The sequence below is a fragment of the Zea mays genome, chromosome 1, assembly GCF_902167145.1.
Source record: "Zea mays cultivar B73 chromosome 1, Zm-B73-REFERENCE-NAM-5.0, whole genome shotgun sequence".
Taxonomy (NCBI): domain Eukaryota; kingdom Viridiplantae; phylum Streptophyta; class Magnoliopsida; order Poales; family Poaceae; genus Zea; species Zea mays.
The window spans coordinates 177502866-177518681 of NC_050096.1; the positions used below are offsets into that span (position 1 = coordinate 177502866).

The window sequence follows — 15816 nt, forward strand, 5'->3', positions numbered from 1 at the left end:
AGCGGAGTTCGTCGTCTTCCGGGGCTGAGCCCGAGTCCGAGCCCTAGGGTCGGGTGAAGCGGAGTTCGTCGTCTTCCGGGGCTGAGCCCGAGTCCGAGCCCTAGGGTCGGGCGAAGCGGAGTTCGTCGTCTTCCGGGGCTGAGCCCGAGTCCGAGCCCTGGGGTCGGGCGAAGCGGAGTTCGTCGTCTTCCGAGGCTGAGCCCGAGTCCGAGCCCTGGGGTCGGGCGAAGCGGAGTTTCCTATGGCGCCTGAGGCCAGACTTGGCTGCTGTCAGCCTCACTCTGTCGAGTGGCACAGCGGTCAGAGCAGCGCAGGCGGCGCTGTCCTCTTGTCAGGCCGATCAGTGGAGCGGCGAAGTGACTACGGTCACTTCGCCTCTGTCAACCGGAGGGCGCGCGTCAGGATAAAGGTGTCAGGCCACCTTTGCATTAAATGCCCCTGCGATTTGGTCGGTTGGCGTGGCGACTTGGCCAAGGTTGATTCTTGGTGAAGACTGGGCCTCGGGCGAGCCGAAGGTGTGTCCGTTGCCGTAGAGGGTCCTCGGGCGAGACGTAAACCCTTCGGGGTCGGCTGCCCTTGCCCACAGCCCGAGGCTGGGCTCGGGCGAGGCGCGATCGCGTCCCTCGAATGGACCGATCCCTAACTTAATCGCACTCATCAGGCCTTTGCATCTTTGTGCTGATGGAGGTTACGGGCTGAGATTTAGGAGTCTTGAGAGTACCCCTAATTATGGTCCCCGACAATGTTCTACTGTTAGAGATACTAAGTTTAAAATAAGAGATAAGATAAGAAGAGTAAAGGGGAGATACCGAGATAGCGTTAGAGAAAGGGTTCCTGCTATACCCTGATTCTATGGAATCATGATTAATGAGTGACGAAAAGGACAAAAAAAGATTGACTTGTATGGCATGCAGCAGGACCGAACAACCGCAAATTGAGGTGAAGAAAGAATCGGCAAAGGTGACTGGTTTCAATAGCTTGGGTGCCAATGCCACATGGAACCATCAGTTTTAGCTATGAGAATATATCTTAGGACTTAGGAGTACAGGGCTACATCACCTCTACAGTGAGTGCCTGCATTCATTCGTTCTTTGATAGATCAATTCTTGCCTTGCCTGCATTTAGAGCTACAGTAGCTATCGTACAGCATGTCCATTACCATAATGATACATGGATCATCATCTAGCTATATTAAACGACTAGGTTATTCCCGATCAACAGGGCCTGAGACTGAGAGGATCATAACACAGGAACGAAACGACTTGCGGATGGCAAATCCTGCAAATGCTGGATTGCCGGTTTTGGTTCAGAGCTTCAGATCCCGGCCTTCGCCTCAGTCCTCTTCAGTAGTCCAGAGGCACCACAGGCGCAATGCTGCCGGTGAGGTTCTGCACGTCGTGGCCTGCAGAATAGTCGTCACAGACACTGCCCTGCAGCATCCTCGCTCCAGGCGCAGACAGAAGGTCACCTCCGCCGCCGCGGGCCATCTGCTGCAGGTCTTGCGGCGAGAGGATCTTTATGCACCCTACGCTATTCACAAACTCCCTGCAGAAACATGCAGTCCAAGGATGATCACGCTGGATGAAAGCTCCGACCAAATAAACATGTACATGCAAAAAGGAAGATGGTTGTTCTGCACGCGACGTACTGCCACGGGTCGTCGCCGAGGAGAAGAACATCGTTTTCCCGGTCGACGAATACAAGCTGCCAGCCTGATCTTGCAGGGTCCTCCAGTTGGCCTTCGAGACCAAATAACCGCTCGAGCTCGACACGCAACTCGTAGTAGCTGCCGAATCTGGTGATGTCGAGCGATCTCCCGAGGGACCCTGATTTGTAAACCTAGTGGTGGAACAAAAGGGGAGCAGAATGTGTCAGTCAAAAGGGTGCGATGCAGTTAACTTGGAGACGTTGAGGATTTAATCGACCACCAAAGTGGATGTTTTTACCACCACAAAACAAAGTGCTCTTGCAGGCTTGCAGCTACCAACTTGGCAACTTCACATGCCCTTTGATGAATTGAAAGAAATATACAGCGTAAGTATGAACACATACCTTCACAAAGGTTCCACCTTGTGATGGGTTTACACCACAAACATCGTCAAGAGAATTGAAGGTTCCTGATTCACCCAAACAACTGGAAGTTGCTATGGAGTTTTCAGGTAGCAAATTCGCATCACTATATCTCAACGAAGCTATGGTTATCGCATCAGTTCCACTGCCAACACCACCACTCCTGATGGTTGACAATCCATCATGGATTGCAAATGATGATGGAAGCAGGTGACTCTGAACATTTGTACCACAAGCCTGGGCACTAGAACCGTCTCTTGCTGATAGTGGCGGCAAGGTGCCAGAACAGTGAGACACAGTACTCTGGTGACTAACTTTCTCAAGCTTGTGCTGCAGAGGTTGGATCTCATGACCAGCAAGAGATTCCACAGCCAACCTCTTTGAAGGCCATCCCTCTGATGCCATTAATTGGCCACTTCTTGGGAGGTTAAGAAGGTTGGAGGACTCTTGGCTTGAAAAGTTGTGGAAACTGTTGTGCAGATGCAGATCTGGACCACCATTTCCATCAAAGATGTTCTGTTGGTAGAACGATGACCCAGAAAGCAGAGAAGATTGTGATTGACAAGCAGATCCAGACATGGACACACCAGAAGCTACATTAGCAATATCATGACAACTAGCTGAGAGGTGCTGTTGCATTTCCTGATGTGCTTGTCGCTGAAGGACTTGTGTCTGCTGCTGCTGCTGTGGTGGTGGTGGCTCCTGCTGCTTTTGCAGCTGCAGCTGCTGCAGTTGATTTTGAACATACCCAGAGTCGTTTGCATTCTGACCATAACCTTGCTGCACAGCTTGCAGTGTTGACTGCTGAGATTGGAACTGCATCTGCTGTAGAACAGGATTTCCATACAAATGATCTAATCCACCATTCAAAGTTTGAGTCTGCTGAACTGGCAGGAGAGAAGATGCCTGCTTCAAATGATCCCCAGCTCTAATTTCTTCTAGTGCGGCGGCAGCCATCTGCTGGTAAGTATCTGGCTTCAGACTCAACAATGGATAATCTATTCTTGGCTGAAGCCATGGTGATGCTCCAAGTCCCTGGAAGTTCAGTGACTGAGCCCCTCGGTTTCCATCTCGAAGCCACATGAGAGAAGAATAACGAGCGAACTCGTCGCTCCTCCCACCTGCATGTACAAAGAGAAATTGGTTCAAGTATGAACTGAAACGAACTGTTACCATGAAAACTGGGTGTTCTGGTCAACAGTAAGCCTACCATTGAACATAGGTAGTCCTGAAGCCCACGGACGCTTTAGCCTTAATGGAAAAGCAGTTGGGTACATCGGAAAGGTTGTCAGTGGCTCAATCTCCCAGAGTGAAACTCTTGGCTGTTTATCACCAGCTGTAGACTCATCCCAACCAACCTAAGTATCAATAACCCAAAGGGAAAGAGACCATCATTACAATGCAAAAATGAAAAGGGTACATAGAGCATGCAACAACAGATGGCTTTGACAATTGAATAATTAAAATTTAACTATATAAGATACCGACAATTGCTTTGTAAATCGCAGCCATATAACAATTTTAAAGAATTCACCTTCACAGAACGCCAGTGCGAGTTTGGCCAGCGCTCTGAGTCCAGATCACTTATGCCTGTGATTGTACCCATGTATCTGAAAGAAGAGGCAGCCATAAGACACACATAGTTTTCATGCTGTGAAGACACACATAGTTTTCATGCTGTGTACACTTTACAGGTTTCAACTCACCTTCTGACACTTGATTCCTCTGTCTCAAAAAGCATCCGAAACCGCATTCCAACAGATACGCGCGTGTGGTAAACAGCTTTCACATACTTAGCCAGTGGAATGACAAACTCAGAAGGGCTAGCCCTGACAAAGGATGACCATGTTACTTAAGTGCAGAAACAAGTATAATATGGTATGATCATAATCTGCATACCGAGGGTTGTAGAAAATAGTGAAACGACTGTTTGTGGCTGCAGCATGAGCTGCTGCAGCAAGAAGACCAATGTGCATGCTATCGCTTGATAGCACAGAAGAGGGCATTACAGTCTGTGGACGACTTGCACGGCGAATTCCCAAGAGAAGCTGGTTATTATCATTCCTGGTGAAAAGGAAAACAAAAATGTCTTCCGTGTCAGCAAACTTGGAACCATAGAATAAAGTTCAGTTTAAATTTAAATTAGAAAATACCAGATAAATATGATAGAATCCCCTGCTACTAGTCTTTTCGCGCTTACAAAAACACTCCAACCAGTCGTCAGTAGATGCCTTTTTGGCTGACCTGCACAAGAAATGCAAGAGCCAAAGCATCGCATTATAAGATAGAAAAAGAACAAACATCCCAATTTGATGTATCAATAACTTCACTAGACATCCAGAGGTAAAGAAATATTATCAATACAACATTTTCCAAGACTAACTAAACTAACCTAACTACCTAAGCAAAATCACACAAAAGTATTTAGCAGTGTTCGGCTAGGCGCCGACTAGGCGGCGATTAGGCGCGCCTAGGCGCTAGTCGATAGGCTGCCGCGTAGCCTAGGGTCCTGTGCGGCGTCTAGGCGGCCGCGGCGACTAGGCGGCGCTCAGCCGCGCCTAGGCGGCGAGTGGGCGGCGCGCAGGCGCCTAAGCGGGCACGCAGGCGAGCGCGCGGCAATTTTTAGCGCGCGCGCGGGGGAGTTTTAGCGCGCGCTGTGCAGCCGCTCGGTCTCCCTCCCACACGGTCACAGAAATTGCTCCCCCGCCGGCGCTCATCCCCTCCTGCTGCTCCCCCGCCGGCTGCTCCCCTCCCTGCTCCCCCGCCGGTGAGTTCTCCTCCCCCGCCGGTGAGTTCTCTTTGACATCAAGCTCTTCTGGTTGTGAAAGAAATTGGAGTGGGTTTGAAGGGGTTAGTACCTATCTATTAATCATTTCAACAGTACTATGATTAAATTTCAGAACTGAAAATGCTTTTGTTTCTAATTTATAGATACACACTAAGAAGAGAAATAGGCTGACTACAACCCGCCTCAACAAGTTGGTCTATATTCAGTTCAATAACAGGCTGATGAATAACAGAGAAAAGATTAAGTCAAAGAAAATCACTGATGTTCTCTTGTCTAGTGATACAACTGAAGCTCAAGGTTTTCTCCAAGAGGGTGGAGATGATTGTGCACAAGTTGTCTTTAGAGATGAGGAGGAAGATGAGATGGAAGGTACAGGGATACCTTGGTCTGTTATTGGAGAGGCAGTGGGAGCAGAAGAACAGTTTGAGCCTCGTAGAAGTGCAAGAGTGAGAGAGCTCTATGAAGGAGAAGAGTTTGAGTCTGAAGAAGAAGAAGAGTATGAAGATGAAGATTTGTGCTACAGTGAAGATGAAATATGATCTGGACCATCTCCATCTAGTAGTGAAGCCTTTTGTGATGCCCTGGTCTTATGAACTGCAGCTGTGTCACTTTGTGTCTGTGTGTCTTCTTTTGTGTGAGACCTGAACTAAGAACTATGTGCTTGTGTTGTCCTTTATTTATAAATTGTGTTCTGCACTTGTATTACTGTCCTATCCACTTGTGTTGTAATTACCAGCTGCTGATATGGTGTGCAGTGTGCTCAACTGCTCATGAATGGGAGGCTGCTGAAATCATCCAGATAAGTCACAATTTAGTGTTTTCTATTTTTTTATGAGCAGCTAGCTGTCTATTGACTAATTTACTAACTACTAGCTGTCAAAATGTGTTGCAGCCTTGCAAGAGCTAGAAACATGCAAGAGTAAGCTCAGCTAGGAATCAGATATGTCTACTGGCCTTCTTTTTATACTTACTGTGACTCATATAGTCATATATAGTAGTTATATACGTATATATAGTTATATACATAATATATATATAATTTATGGCTATATTGCCAAAACGCCTAGAAAAGCGCCTAGAAGCGCCTAAGACCGAGTACTCCCTGTTGAGTTTGTGATCCAAATTCTGAAGAAGGGTGCGGGGGGCGGAGCCCCCCGCGGTACGGATCGTTTTAGGGTTTCACCTCTATAAATATCTTTGTAAGCCGCAGGAGATATCCATCTCAATTGTAAATCTCCTGCGATCTGTAACCACCCAAAAATAGTGAGAAGTTGCCGGCCGGCGCCCGTGGTTTTTTCCCCTTCACTTTGGAGGGGTTTTCCACGTTAAATCTGTGTCTTCTCTGTGATTGATCCTATTTGTGTCGCATTCATTTATAACACTCCCGACTAGGCGCTAGGCAATGGGTCACCGCCTAGATTCCGCCTAGCGCCTAGCTGAACCTTGGTATTTAGGCAGAAAGAAACAGACAGTTGAGATTAGTGAAAGCCGCTCATGCACAGTAACATTTGTTCTCCCTTGTTATTGATACTAAAGTTCCATTCCACTTGTTCAATAATCAAACTGCGTCATTTCTCCATTTTGCGACCATAATTTAAGTACATACCACGAAAAATATGACGAAATTTCCATTCATTATCATGCAGATCTCTTGCAACCAGCTCTTGCACTGGAGGCTGTTGTGAAAAATCCTGCAGATGGTCGAATGCATTAGTTTTTCCAAGGAAAAAACACATAATCATTTATTATAAATCTGTCAAGCTTAAAAAACTTAATCTTCAGTTGAAAAGATCTTAAAAAACAAACCAATGGAGGGAAGACTTTCTCAGCTGCTCGGCGCGGAACAGAGAATCCACCATGGGTACTCGTATCACTTGCAGTCAACGTCTTGCAGAAGTAATTGGTTGGCTGCTTGCTACCAGCACCCAATTCAATTGGAAGAAAAGGATCCTTTTGCTCTTCCTGTACATGGAATCACTTGATGAATGTACAGGCATTGTAATACCATTTGGAAGAACCTTTCATGAGAATCCAGGTTACAAGCATAGAGCTAAGTGGTGATTGGTAAAATACCGGGCTCAATGGTTGCAGTGTCATTTGGGCATACACCTCTTCAGTCTCTGCATCAGCCTGAATAACAAAGAAATTATTTCATAATGCTTCTTAAAGACTAGGCAATGGTCCATTAAGTTTGAACTCACATGCATTGTGACATTATGAAGCTGGCATATTAACTGTGGAGGTAGGTTTGGATAGTTTGGGATTTGAGCATCAACTTCTTTATTAGTTGATGCAGCAACCTGCATGAAAATAGAAACAAACAAAAGAACCTCTTAAGCACAAAGGCACGAGATCAAGTGAATCTCTACAAATAATTTCATTAACCTGTACAAAACTAGACGGAGTTTAAAAAAAGTGACTTAAAGTGATAACAATCTCTGAACAAGATTGATTTTCTGAACACAGGAAACCTTTATGTGTATAGTTGGGCAAAGTGATTTTTCAGTTGAATTTTCCGTAAGTGTTATGTTTAGTCGATCCATTTAACGTATGCAATGTAAAGAATCAGAAGGGTAGCAGCTCAAGTGATTCTTTTTTTTGTTCCTCATCTGCAAAAACCTGATAGTCTCAACTCTCCAGTCAACAAACTCGGACGTATCTAGTTTATTCAAAGATACTGCTGAGTGACCGACCTGCTCACTATGGCCCTGAGGAAAGTAGACGACCCGGCTCCCAACCACAGGCAGGGACACAAGGGGCCCTGCGCATGCATGCCATAGCTCTGAGTTCAGACACCTTTGTTCCCCTGCAAAATGCCAAGCACACATGAGTGGAACAGGAAGCCACCAGAAAGCAGAGTTCATGTGAGACTACTATCCGTGCTTGGCTACAGACAAGAGGGGGTTCAGTGAATATAACATGTAGAACATGTGAACCATGAGTGAAGCTGAGCAATGCCCGAACTTTTCTTTTGGTTGTGCAAGTAAGTGAAGAATATGAACGAATGTCATCATGCATACACAAAGAGCAACTGAGCAAGCCATTTTTGCTTATTTGTTTGGGAACATCAATGCACATTGCACAATGACAGCAGCCCATAATCCGCAAAACCATGCCGAGAGTAACCCAAGCTGAGAAGTTCTGGACCGAATCAATGCTGAAACCGTGATGCGAGATGTACCGTCACTTTCAGGTGATGGCTCCGACATCTTGGGCGGGGAGAGGTTCATGTTCCCTCCCACCAACCAGTACGACCTGGGGGCAAGAACACCAAGGTGCGGCGATGAGAATGGCTGGGCTGCGGGAGCTGCGCGTCCTTAGAAGCTCGCCATGCTCCCAGAAGCAATGTCAGCCCGCTCCCCCTCCGCTTCAGAGCAACCGTTCCCCTTCCTCTGCTGCTGCCGCCGCCGCCGCCTCCCCTTCCCACGCAGGACGCAGCAGCAGCCAAATCCGCTCGAGGAACTCGCTACCCGAACCCAGGACTGTCGCGGCAAACGCGCGCCACTGCGGGCGTCATCGCCCGGAGTCCTCGGCTGAGCACCCGCACCACCTCAAAGCTCCAACCTTTCCCCGAAGAAGCGAAGAGAAGCGCCGGAGCGGGCAAGCTGGGTTCTGGGCAGCCGACGGAGCAAGCGCGCGGGGAAGCCGAGGCGGGGCGCCGGAGCTGAGCTCATCAGACCAAGCAGCTAGCAGCTAGCTAGACAGACAGACAACCCTACCCTTCGCGAAGCATGGGCCACGCGCTCGCAGAACCGAGACCGCCGCGGCGGCTCGCAGGAACCCCACTCGAACCTCCCATTGCACGCGCGGCGCGCTCCGGACCAGCCACGCTCCCGCCGCCGCCGAGCTCAGGGAACCTCCGGCAGCGCGCGGTCACGCCCGACTCCGAGCGCCGGGTGGCCTCCCATTCGACGCGGGCAGCGCGACCACCGGGTGGGAGCGGCAAGAGGCGCCTGGGTGGGTGGGGGCTGGCAGAGAACCCTAGGGGAGGGGGGGGGGCTAGGCCGCCATGGCTGGATCGAGGAGGGGACGAGAGTGGAGTGGAGTACTGGAGTGGCGTGGTGCGGTGCTCCTTGCTTGCTTTCGTTCCCCTTCTCTCTCTATTTTCCCCCTTTTGGTTTACGGGGGAGCCGAGAATAGCAAAGAGAGTGAGAGAGAGGGAGGGACAGTAAAAAAAATATCTGGAAAAAAGGTTAGATCTATATCTATCTCTTCCCCCTTTATCCCCTCTTTATATATTTTACCTGAAGATGAATCTGTAGTGTGTGGCTTTGGAAGGTTTTGAGCTTTGACTGGCTGGATCCTCTTCCTCCAAGAAGTAAACCAGGATCCATGTGGGTTGTTTTGGAGAAAGCGTCGCAAGTGGACGCTTTGGTACACCTTACGCACACGCTGTGATCATCTTTGAAACAGCAGCTGAAGCAGCCATCCCACACCTTCGTCTCCGTGTGTCTCGCTCGCGGTACGAGGATTCCTGCCTGCCCACCCATCATCCCATGCACAGACTGCAAGTGCAAGTGCGGTGCAGCAGCCATGCTCTTGCTCGGCGGGACGGCCGTTGACGGTTTTTACTTTTTATTACCGGCCCACTGCCCAGCGGCCAGCGCCCCCAGCCACGAGGCGGTGCCGTGCCGTGCCGACACGACGGGACGTGACGCCTGCCTGTGTACTAGTGCGTAGTGCCAGTGCGCGCCATGCAGCGCAGCGGCGGACTGGAGGAGGGGCCGACCGACCGACCGACGGACGGGACGGGTCGTCTGGGCATCTAGAGCCGCCCGCCGTGGCCGCCGCTACGTACATTTGGCTGAGCCTATCCGGAGCGGTCCTCTAAATTTCTATGTTGTTTTGTTTATTTTCTAATTTTTCATCTTCCGCACACGTACCAATAAATTCTTCTCATATATCTCATTACAATCATAAAATATCATTAGCGATAATCCAGATGTCACCCGGCGAACCTCCCCTCCTCTCAGTCATCATAGTCGATGTATTTATATGGGTCCATAGAGACTTGGGCGAACGACACGTGTGTCCAGTGGGGCTTGTTCCTGCGAGTGGGGGCGTGGGCGGGCGCAGTGCTGCTAATGCTGAGCGGCGCGGTGGTTGCTGCGTTTGAGCCGGCGAGGGAAGCGAGCGGGTGCTGCAGGGTGGATTGGAGAGGATGTGGTTGGATCACGGTAACATAAACATTATTAGGTAAAGAAAGTGTTCAATGGCACAACTTGTCTTTTTGGTGCAAACTTCAGGTACTTCTCCAAGTTGAGCTTTAGGTTCCTCGCGACCTCACTTATATTCGTACAAATACAAACAAATGAACAAATAATGGATATGATAACATTACACCGAAACACAATAACAAAATATTCTATGTGTCGCTTTGAGATCGTAGACGAGAACCACTAAAAACGAAGCTAAAATGAATTAGTTATGGATTTTCTAAGTTTTTAGATTGTTTTGATATTAATTCTTGCACTAATAATAATAAACTTTATTTATTTTATATAATCCTTTTTATTCTGTATGGACGGTGGATACTATTCCATAGGAGCTAAGGGGTCAAACTGCAAGTTTTTGGGGACCTAAATTAAATTCTTCTAACTGTTTATGGATGGCGGGTTGATTAGGCAACTCCGCATGAACTCTTTAGCAAAGTTGTATCGACCGAAAGGGTATCAAGTATCATGAGTCGTTGGATCAACGGTCTGCGGTTCCGATTAGATCGCGTGTTAAACGAACCGGTACGCAATCTCACTTGTGGGGTCTTGGATCGACGACCCACAACCTTACACGCTTAGATATATCTGCTGGCTTCGATTTCCATATTGGTGGTTTTGATTAAAACGTCAAAGGGATATCTCCACGATCTAATCTGAGTTGTTCTCCCACGAATCAATGGATCATGTTCGGCTACCCTTGTCTCAAATCATGATCGCCCATTCGAGATCTTATGGTCTGCGCCCGTCATCCTCCTACCTCCCAATCGATCCAAGCGGCGGCGCCCTGACCCCACCGGCGAGCTCACCGGATAAAGCACAAACTAGCGACCTTGATCGCAAATTACCAGCCTGATAGCTCTTCACGATGCCGAAGACACAGAGACTCTAACATGAGACTTCTTACCCCATAGTTATGTAGTGACAACCCCAGCCCACGGTGAGTGACAGATCCGCGGCGCAGGAAAGACTCCAGGGACAAATTCCCCATGCTTCGATGGTTCCCTTCACGCATTGATGCTCTGGTTGCCTTCCACGAACCACGACGAGTCTCCATGTCTTCCTGTTGTGAATCATCTAGACCCTTTAATGATGTGTTGGTAATTAATGACAAACTTATGTGGACTAACAATTCTTGGAGAATAAAAATTCAAGTTAGACCACGGGAAAAAGGGTTTATCGAAGGTCTTGGAGACTTAAAGCATCGGTTATGGACCAGGTGAAGGCAAATGTATAACATAGGTTTTATTTTTACTGGTCAAGTGTTTAGATAAGGAATTGACCGAATTAGTAGGCTAGATAGTTATACAATCAAGAGGGGTCAATAACACTTGTCTATGTAAGACTTAGTGCCTCATAGAGCATCTAGTAGTTGCATGTGCATGAAGACTAATAGCGTTTCTGATTTCGAAAGTTAAAAAACTTTTCAAAAGTGTGGTTGAAAAGTTAAGTGGTTCAGTGATCAGCGGATCGTCCGATGGGGCTCGGTGGACCGTCCGCGACCTTGTGGACCAGCAGAACTGGTCCTTCTTAGAGTAATTTTAGCTCTTATACTACGGATCGTCCGGGCTTTAGGGTCGGACCGTACGCGGTCCTAACTAGAGTGGTTGCGAATTGGCACAAGTCCATGTGTGCTTGTGCGAACCGTCCGCAGATGCCAAAATGGTTTGGGCAGGAACTGTGTGTTTTTGATCAAGTGTACTACGGACTATCCAGGATTTCAACCCGGTCAGTATGGCTCCTAGGTGGCGGACCGTCCGACCTTGGAGGGCAGACCATTCGCCCGTGTTAAAATTGTTTGGTCAGGGCTCGGGTGTGTTAAAATTGCCAGGTCTCAGACCATCCGGTCGTGGGTGGCGGACTATCCGGGCTGGCCTTTTTTCTGACAGCTCTGACAAGTTTCAAATGGGAAACTAGTCATTACTGTGTACGACGAATCGTCTGGCCTGAGGGCGCGGACAGTCCTCGTGTGCGCAGATGTTGTGCTTCTTGCACATGACTAGTAGAAATGTGTGGGCTTCTATAAATAGAAGTGATGCTCGTGTGTGAGACCACTCTTGGTAATTCCTAGCACACATTGAGCACATTTGTGATCCACCAACTCACTCTCTCACACTCTTTGCTTGGGGTTGCATTCTAGTGAGAGATTGAGTGTTCCTAGTGCATTTGCATCAATTGGTGATCTTTGAGGCACTAGGTGGTACACCGAGCAAGTGTCATCGACTTGGTACTCTTCGAGTTTGCAGTCTCCTAGACGGCTTGGTGGTGTTTCTGTCAAGCTCTCCATGAAGATTGTGGAGGAGCCGCGGAGGTGGTTATGAGGGGTTCACGCCTACCTCGCCGGATCGACAAAGCCGCAAAGGTGACACTAGTGGAACTGAGATATTGAGCGATTCCTTATTTCCTTGGCTCAAAGATCAAGTCATGTCTTGATAGAAGAGCAAGTGAGAACTTGAAGTCCACCTCAACGTGGATTACGATGATCGGCAAATCATTGATACCACGGGAAAAATTCTGGTTTCTCTTTTTCTCTCTTACTTGTTTAAATTGCAAGTAGCTATTGATTATTGAATTATCATTCATTTCTATCTTTGATATTGTTGTTTCCTATTAGTTGCATACTTCTAGTAGCTAAAGAATTTTTATCTCTTGTCGTTTTGATTAAATATCTCTAGATTATTTGATTTTAGTCAAAATCGTCTATTCACCGGTGTCCTAGATCCTACACCTGCTCGACCCCGTGTGATGCTGTGGGCGAAGGGTGACGATGGTCGCCCGTTGTTGGGGACTTGTTCTCAAGTGCTATGAATCAAGAACAAGGCAACATAAAATGTTAAATATCAAAAGCCCTCCGTCCTTCAAATCATTATTTCTCTTCGGATATAACGAATTTAGGACGAAGGTCATGAAGGACGTACCTTCATAATCATGATAAAAGATGAAAAACATTCAAACAAAGAACAGAAAGTGGCATAATTTCTGTAAACATCATTATTATTAATATATTTCTATTTGTATTACTTGTGTATGCAAAGATAAATTACAAATGTACCTTCAGCTTGAAGGAAAGAAAATACAGGCGTGGCGTAAAAGTGAATGCCAAGTCAGCGTGAACAGTACTGGGATACTGTTCACCTATTTATAGGCACGGGTCGCAGCCCATGCAAAATTACAATAATGCCCTTTACATTTATCAATAACCCTATAGTAATTCTTCGAGGTCTAGTTTGGCTTTTCATCTTTAAGTCGGTTTCCCCTTCCCGCCGTGATGCCGAAGCTCTTCTGCATATAGCTTCGTGATCATCTTATCCGTCGTCATGATCGCCGTCCCAGTCAAGCTTCGTCTTGACCATGCTTCGGTATACCCGCAACCTGATTCCTGATTCCGAAGATACCTGCTCGCATACTTAGAAAACATTGTCAAATCACGTTTTTGAGGACCTTCGGAAGCCGAAGGCCCCCAACACCCGTTGAAAGGGAAATGGGCTTATAACATTTTCTATAATCGATTTTGGTGTTTGACGTCCATCACAAACCACGTGGACTAACTAGTTTGTCTAGTTGTCATTTATCTCAGGTGCATAAGGTTTGATAGTCGCCTAGAGGGGGTGAATAGGCAAAACCTGAAATTTATAAATATAAACACGCACTAAGGCCGGGGTTAGCGTTAGAATTAAATTCGAGTGCGGAAGATTGTTTCTCTTGCTATGAGTTGCTCAATTAATTGTGGATGACGTTTGGGAGCAAACACAAATCAATACTAGCGAGGAAACTTTAGAGAGAGGAAAGAGGGCAAACAAATCAAGCGAAGATCAATGCAAGTGAACACGATGATTTGTTTTACCGAGGTTCAGTTCTAAAGAACCTAGTCCCCGTTGAGGAGGCCACAAAGGTCGGGTCTATTTCAACCATTTGCCTCTCTCAAACGGTTACTTAGACCGGATGAGCCTTCTCCTTAATTAATTGGGTCACTAAGACCCCGCAAGAACCACCACACACTTAGGAAATCCTAGTCGTTGGCTGTTTTTGCTGGCGATGGGCACACCGGACAGTCTGGTGGCGCACCGGACAGGTACTATTCACTGTCCGGTGCGCACCACGTCAGTGCGCCCGTTGGGGTTTGGAGCTATCGACCGTTGGAACCCTTTGTCTTTTAGCTGCACCGGACAGTCCGGTGGCACACTGGACATGTTCGGTGTGTTCTGACTTTCTGCTCTGACTTTCTGACTTGCATTATTCCCTTTTGCAGTCAACCGTTGGCGCCAGGTTATCGTTGCTCCGTTGGCTCACCGGGCATGTCCGGTGCACACCGGACTTTCCAGTGAATTATAGCGGAGCACGCCCTGAAGAAACCCGAGAGTGGCTGGTTTGAGTGCTGCTCGGTGTGGGGCACCGGACACTGTCTGGTGCGCCATTTGGCAGCACACTCTCAAGTCTTGCTCCAAATATTGTTGAGTCCCCAACTTAACTTTTTCTTGGTTTGTATTGAACCTTATGCACCTGAGATAAATGACATCTAGACAAACTGGTTAGTCCACGTGGTTTGTGATGGACGTCAACCACCAAAATCGATTATAAGAAATGATTAGGTCCATTTCCCTTTCAATCTCCCCCTTTTTGATGATTGATGCCAACACAAACCAAAGCAAATATAGAGTGTAAAAATGTAACTAGTTTGCAGTTATGATTGATGTGCATAGGTTACTTAGATTTATACCAATTGAAAGATGTGTACATATATCTAATAATAAACGTGATTGATTTCTTCTATTTTAACATTTTGGACCACATTTGCACCACTTGTTTGTTTTTGCAAATCTTTTGGAATAATCTTTTCAAATTCTTTTGCAAATAGTCAAAGGTATAAGAATATGATTGCAAGAATCATTTTGAGATTTTAAATTCCTCCCCCTGTTTCAAATGCTTTTCTTTTGACTAAATAAAAGCTCCCCTAAAGAAATTCTCCCCTTAGCTTTCAAGAAGGTTTTTGAAATGATTTCCCCTTTCTGAAACAGGTATCAAATGAAGTTATACCAATTGAAATTTTTATACTAACTTGAAATTTTGAAACCAAATAAGATACCAATTGAAAATTTCAATATATGGTGGTGCGATCCTTTTGCTTTGGGCTTAATCTTTTCTCCCCCTTTGGCATTAATCGCCAAAAAACGGAAAACTTGATATCCCTTTTACTTTCTCCCCCGTTGGTAAAATAAATAAGAGTGAAGGGTTTATACCAATTGAGAGTTTCCTGAGTAACGGCAAAGGAGAAATGATACCGTCAGGGTTGGAGTGGAAGCCTTGTCTTTGTTGAATACTCCATTTCCCTTTCAATCCAAGACTAAGCATAGTGTCAGAGAGGGAATTCTCCGGCTGGGTGGCGGGATGCACCCGCCCTAAATCCTAAGATGAGGAGGGGCCTAAGCATTTTTCCTGTTAGGTGGAAACGAGTAGAACACAATGACACACAAGGGTTTAGAGTGGTTCGGGCCGCCGGAGCGTAATACCCCACTCCACTGTGTGATGTATTGAGCTTAAGAGCTTATATGAACTTGTGAGCATGAGAGAGTGTATGAGCCTGAGCCTAAGTTGGGTCCCCCTGTGACACCGTGTGCCCTCCCCTTTATAGCTCAAGGGGGCACGTACAAGGGTGCTGGGACCCGACATGCGAGCCCAAGGGAAAAACGAAGGGAATACAGATAGAAGTATCCAATGCCAGTGTCGCCCAGAATATCTCCGAGCGCC

At 47.1% G+C, this 15816-nt stretch overlaps 1 protein-coding gene across 1 annotated transcript; it reads right to left on the reverse strand.

Annotated features, from left to right (window-relative positions):
• Nucleotides 1–940: 940 nt before the first annotated feature.
• LOC103640601 (auxin response factor 25) lies at nt 941–9063 on the reverse strand. Its single transcript, XM_008663839.2, has 14 exons — nt 8040–9063; nt 7552–7664; nt 7060–7158; nt 6932–6988; nt 6665–6820; nt 6465–6549; nt 4224–4314; nt 3970–4134; nt 3777–3899; nt 3605–3680; nt 3281–3428; nt 2053–3191; nt 1649–1839; nt 941–1545 (listed from the first exon to the last, which is right to left on the reverse strand). Exons 1-14 carry the CDS (start codon nt 8086–8088, stop codon nt 1344–1346), a joined length of 2694 nt encoding a protein of 897 aa, XP_008662061.2. The 5' UTR covers nt 8089–9063; the 3' UTR covers nt 941–1343.
• Nucleotides 9064–15816: the final 6753 nt, after the last annotated feature.

What these genes read in the sequence shown, in the direction of transcription:
- LOC103640601 (XM_008663839.2), bottom strand. Translation starts at nt 8,088, where the DNA reads ATGAACCTCTCCCCGCCCAAGATGTCGGAGCCATCACCTGAAAGTGAC. An exon ending in CACTGCAACCATTGAGCCCG is followed by an intron (nt 6,821 to 6,931) that starts GTATTTTACCAA and finishes TTCCATGTACAG; the next exon opens with GAAGAGCAAAAGGATCCTTT. An exon ending in AGAAAGTCTTCCCTCCATTG is followed by an intron (nt 6,550 to 6,664) that starts GTTTGTTTTTTA and finishes GACCATCTGCAG; the next exon opens with GATTTTTCACAACAGCCTCC.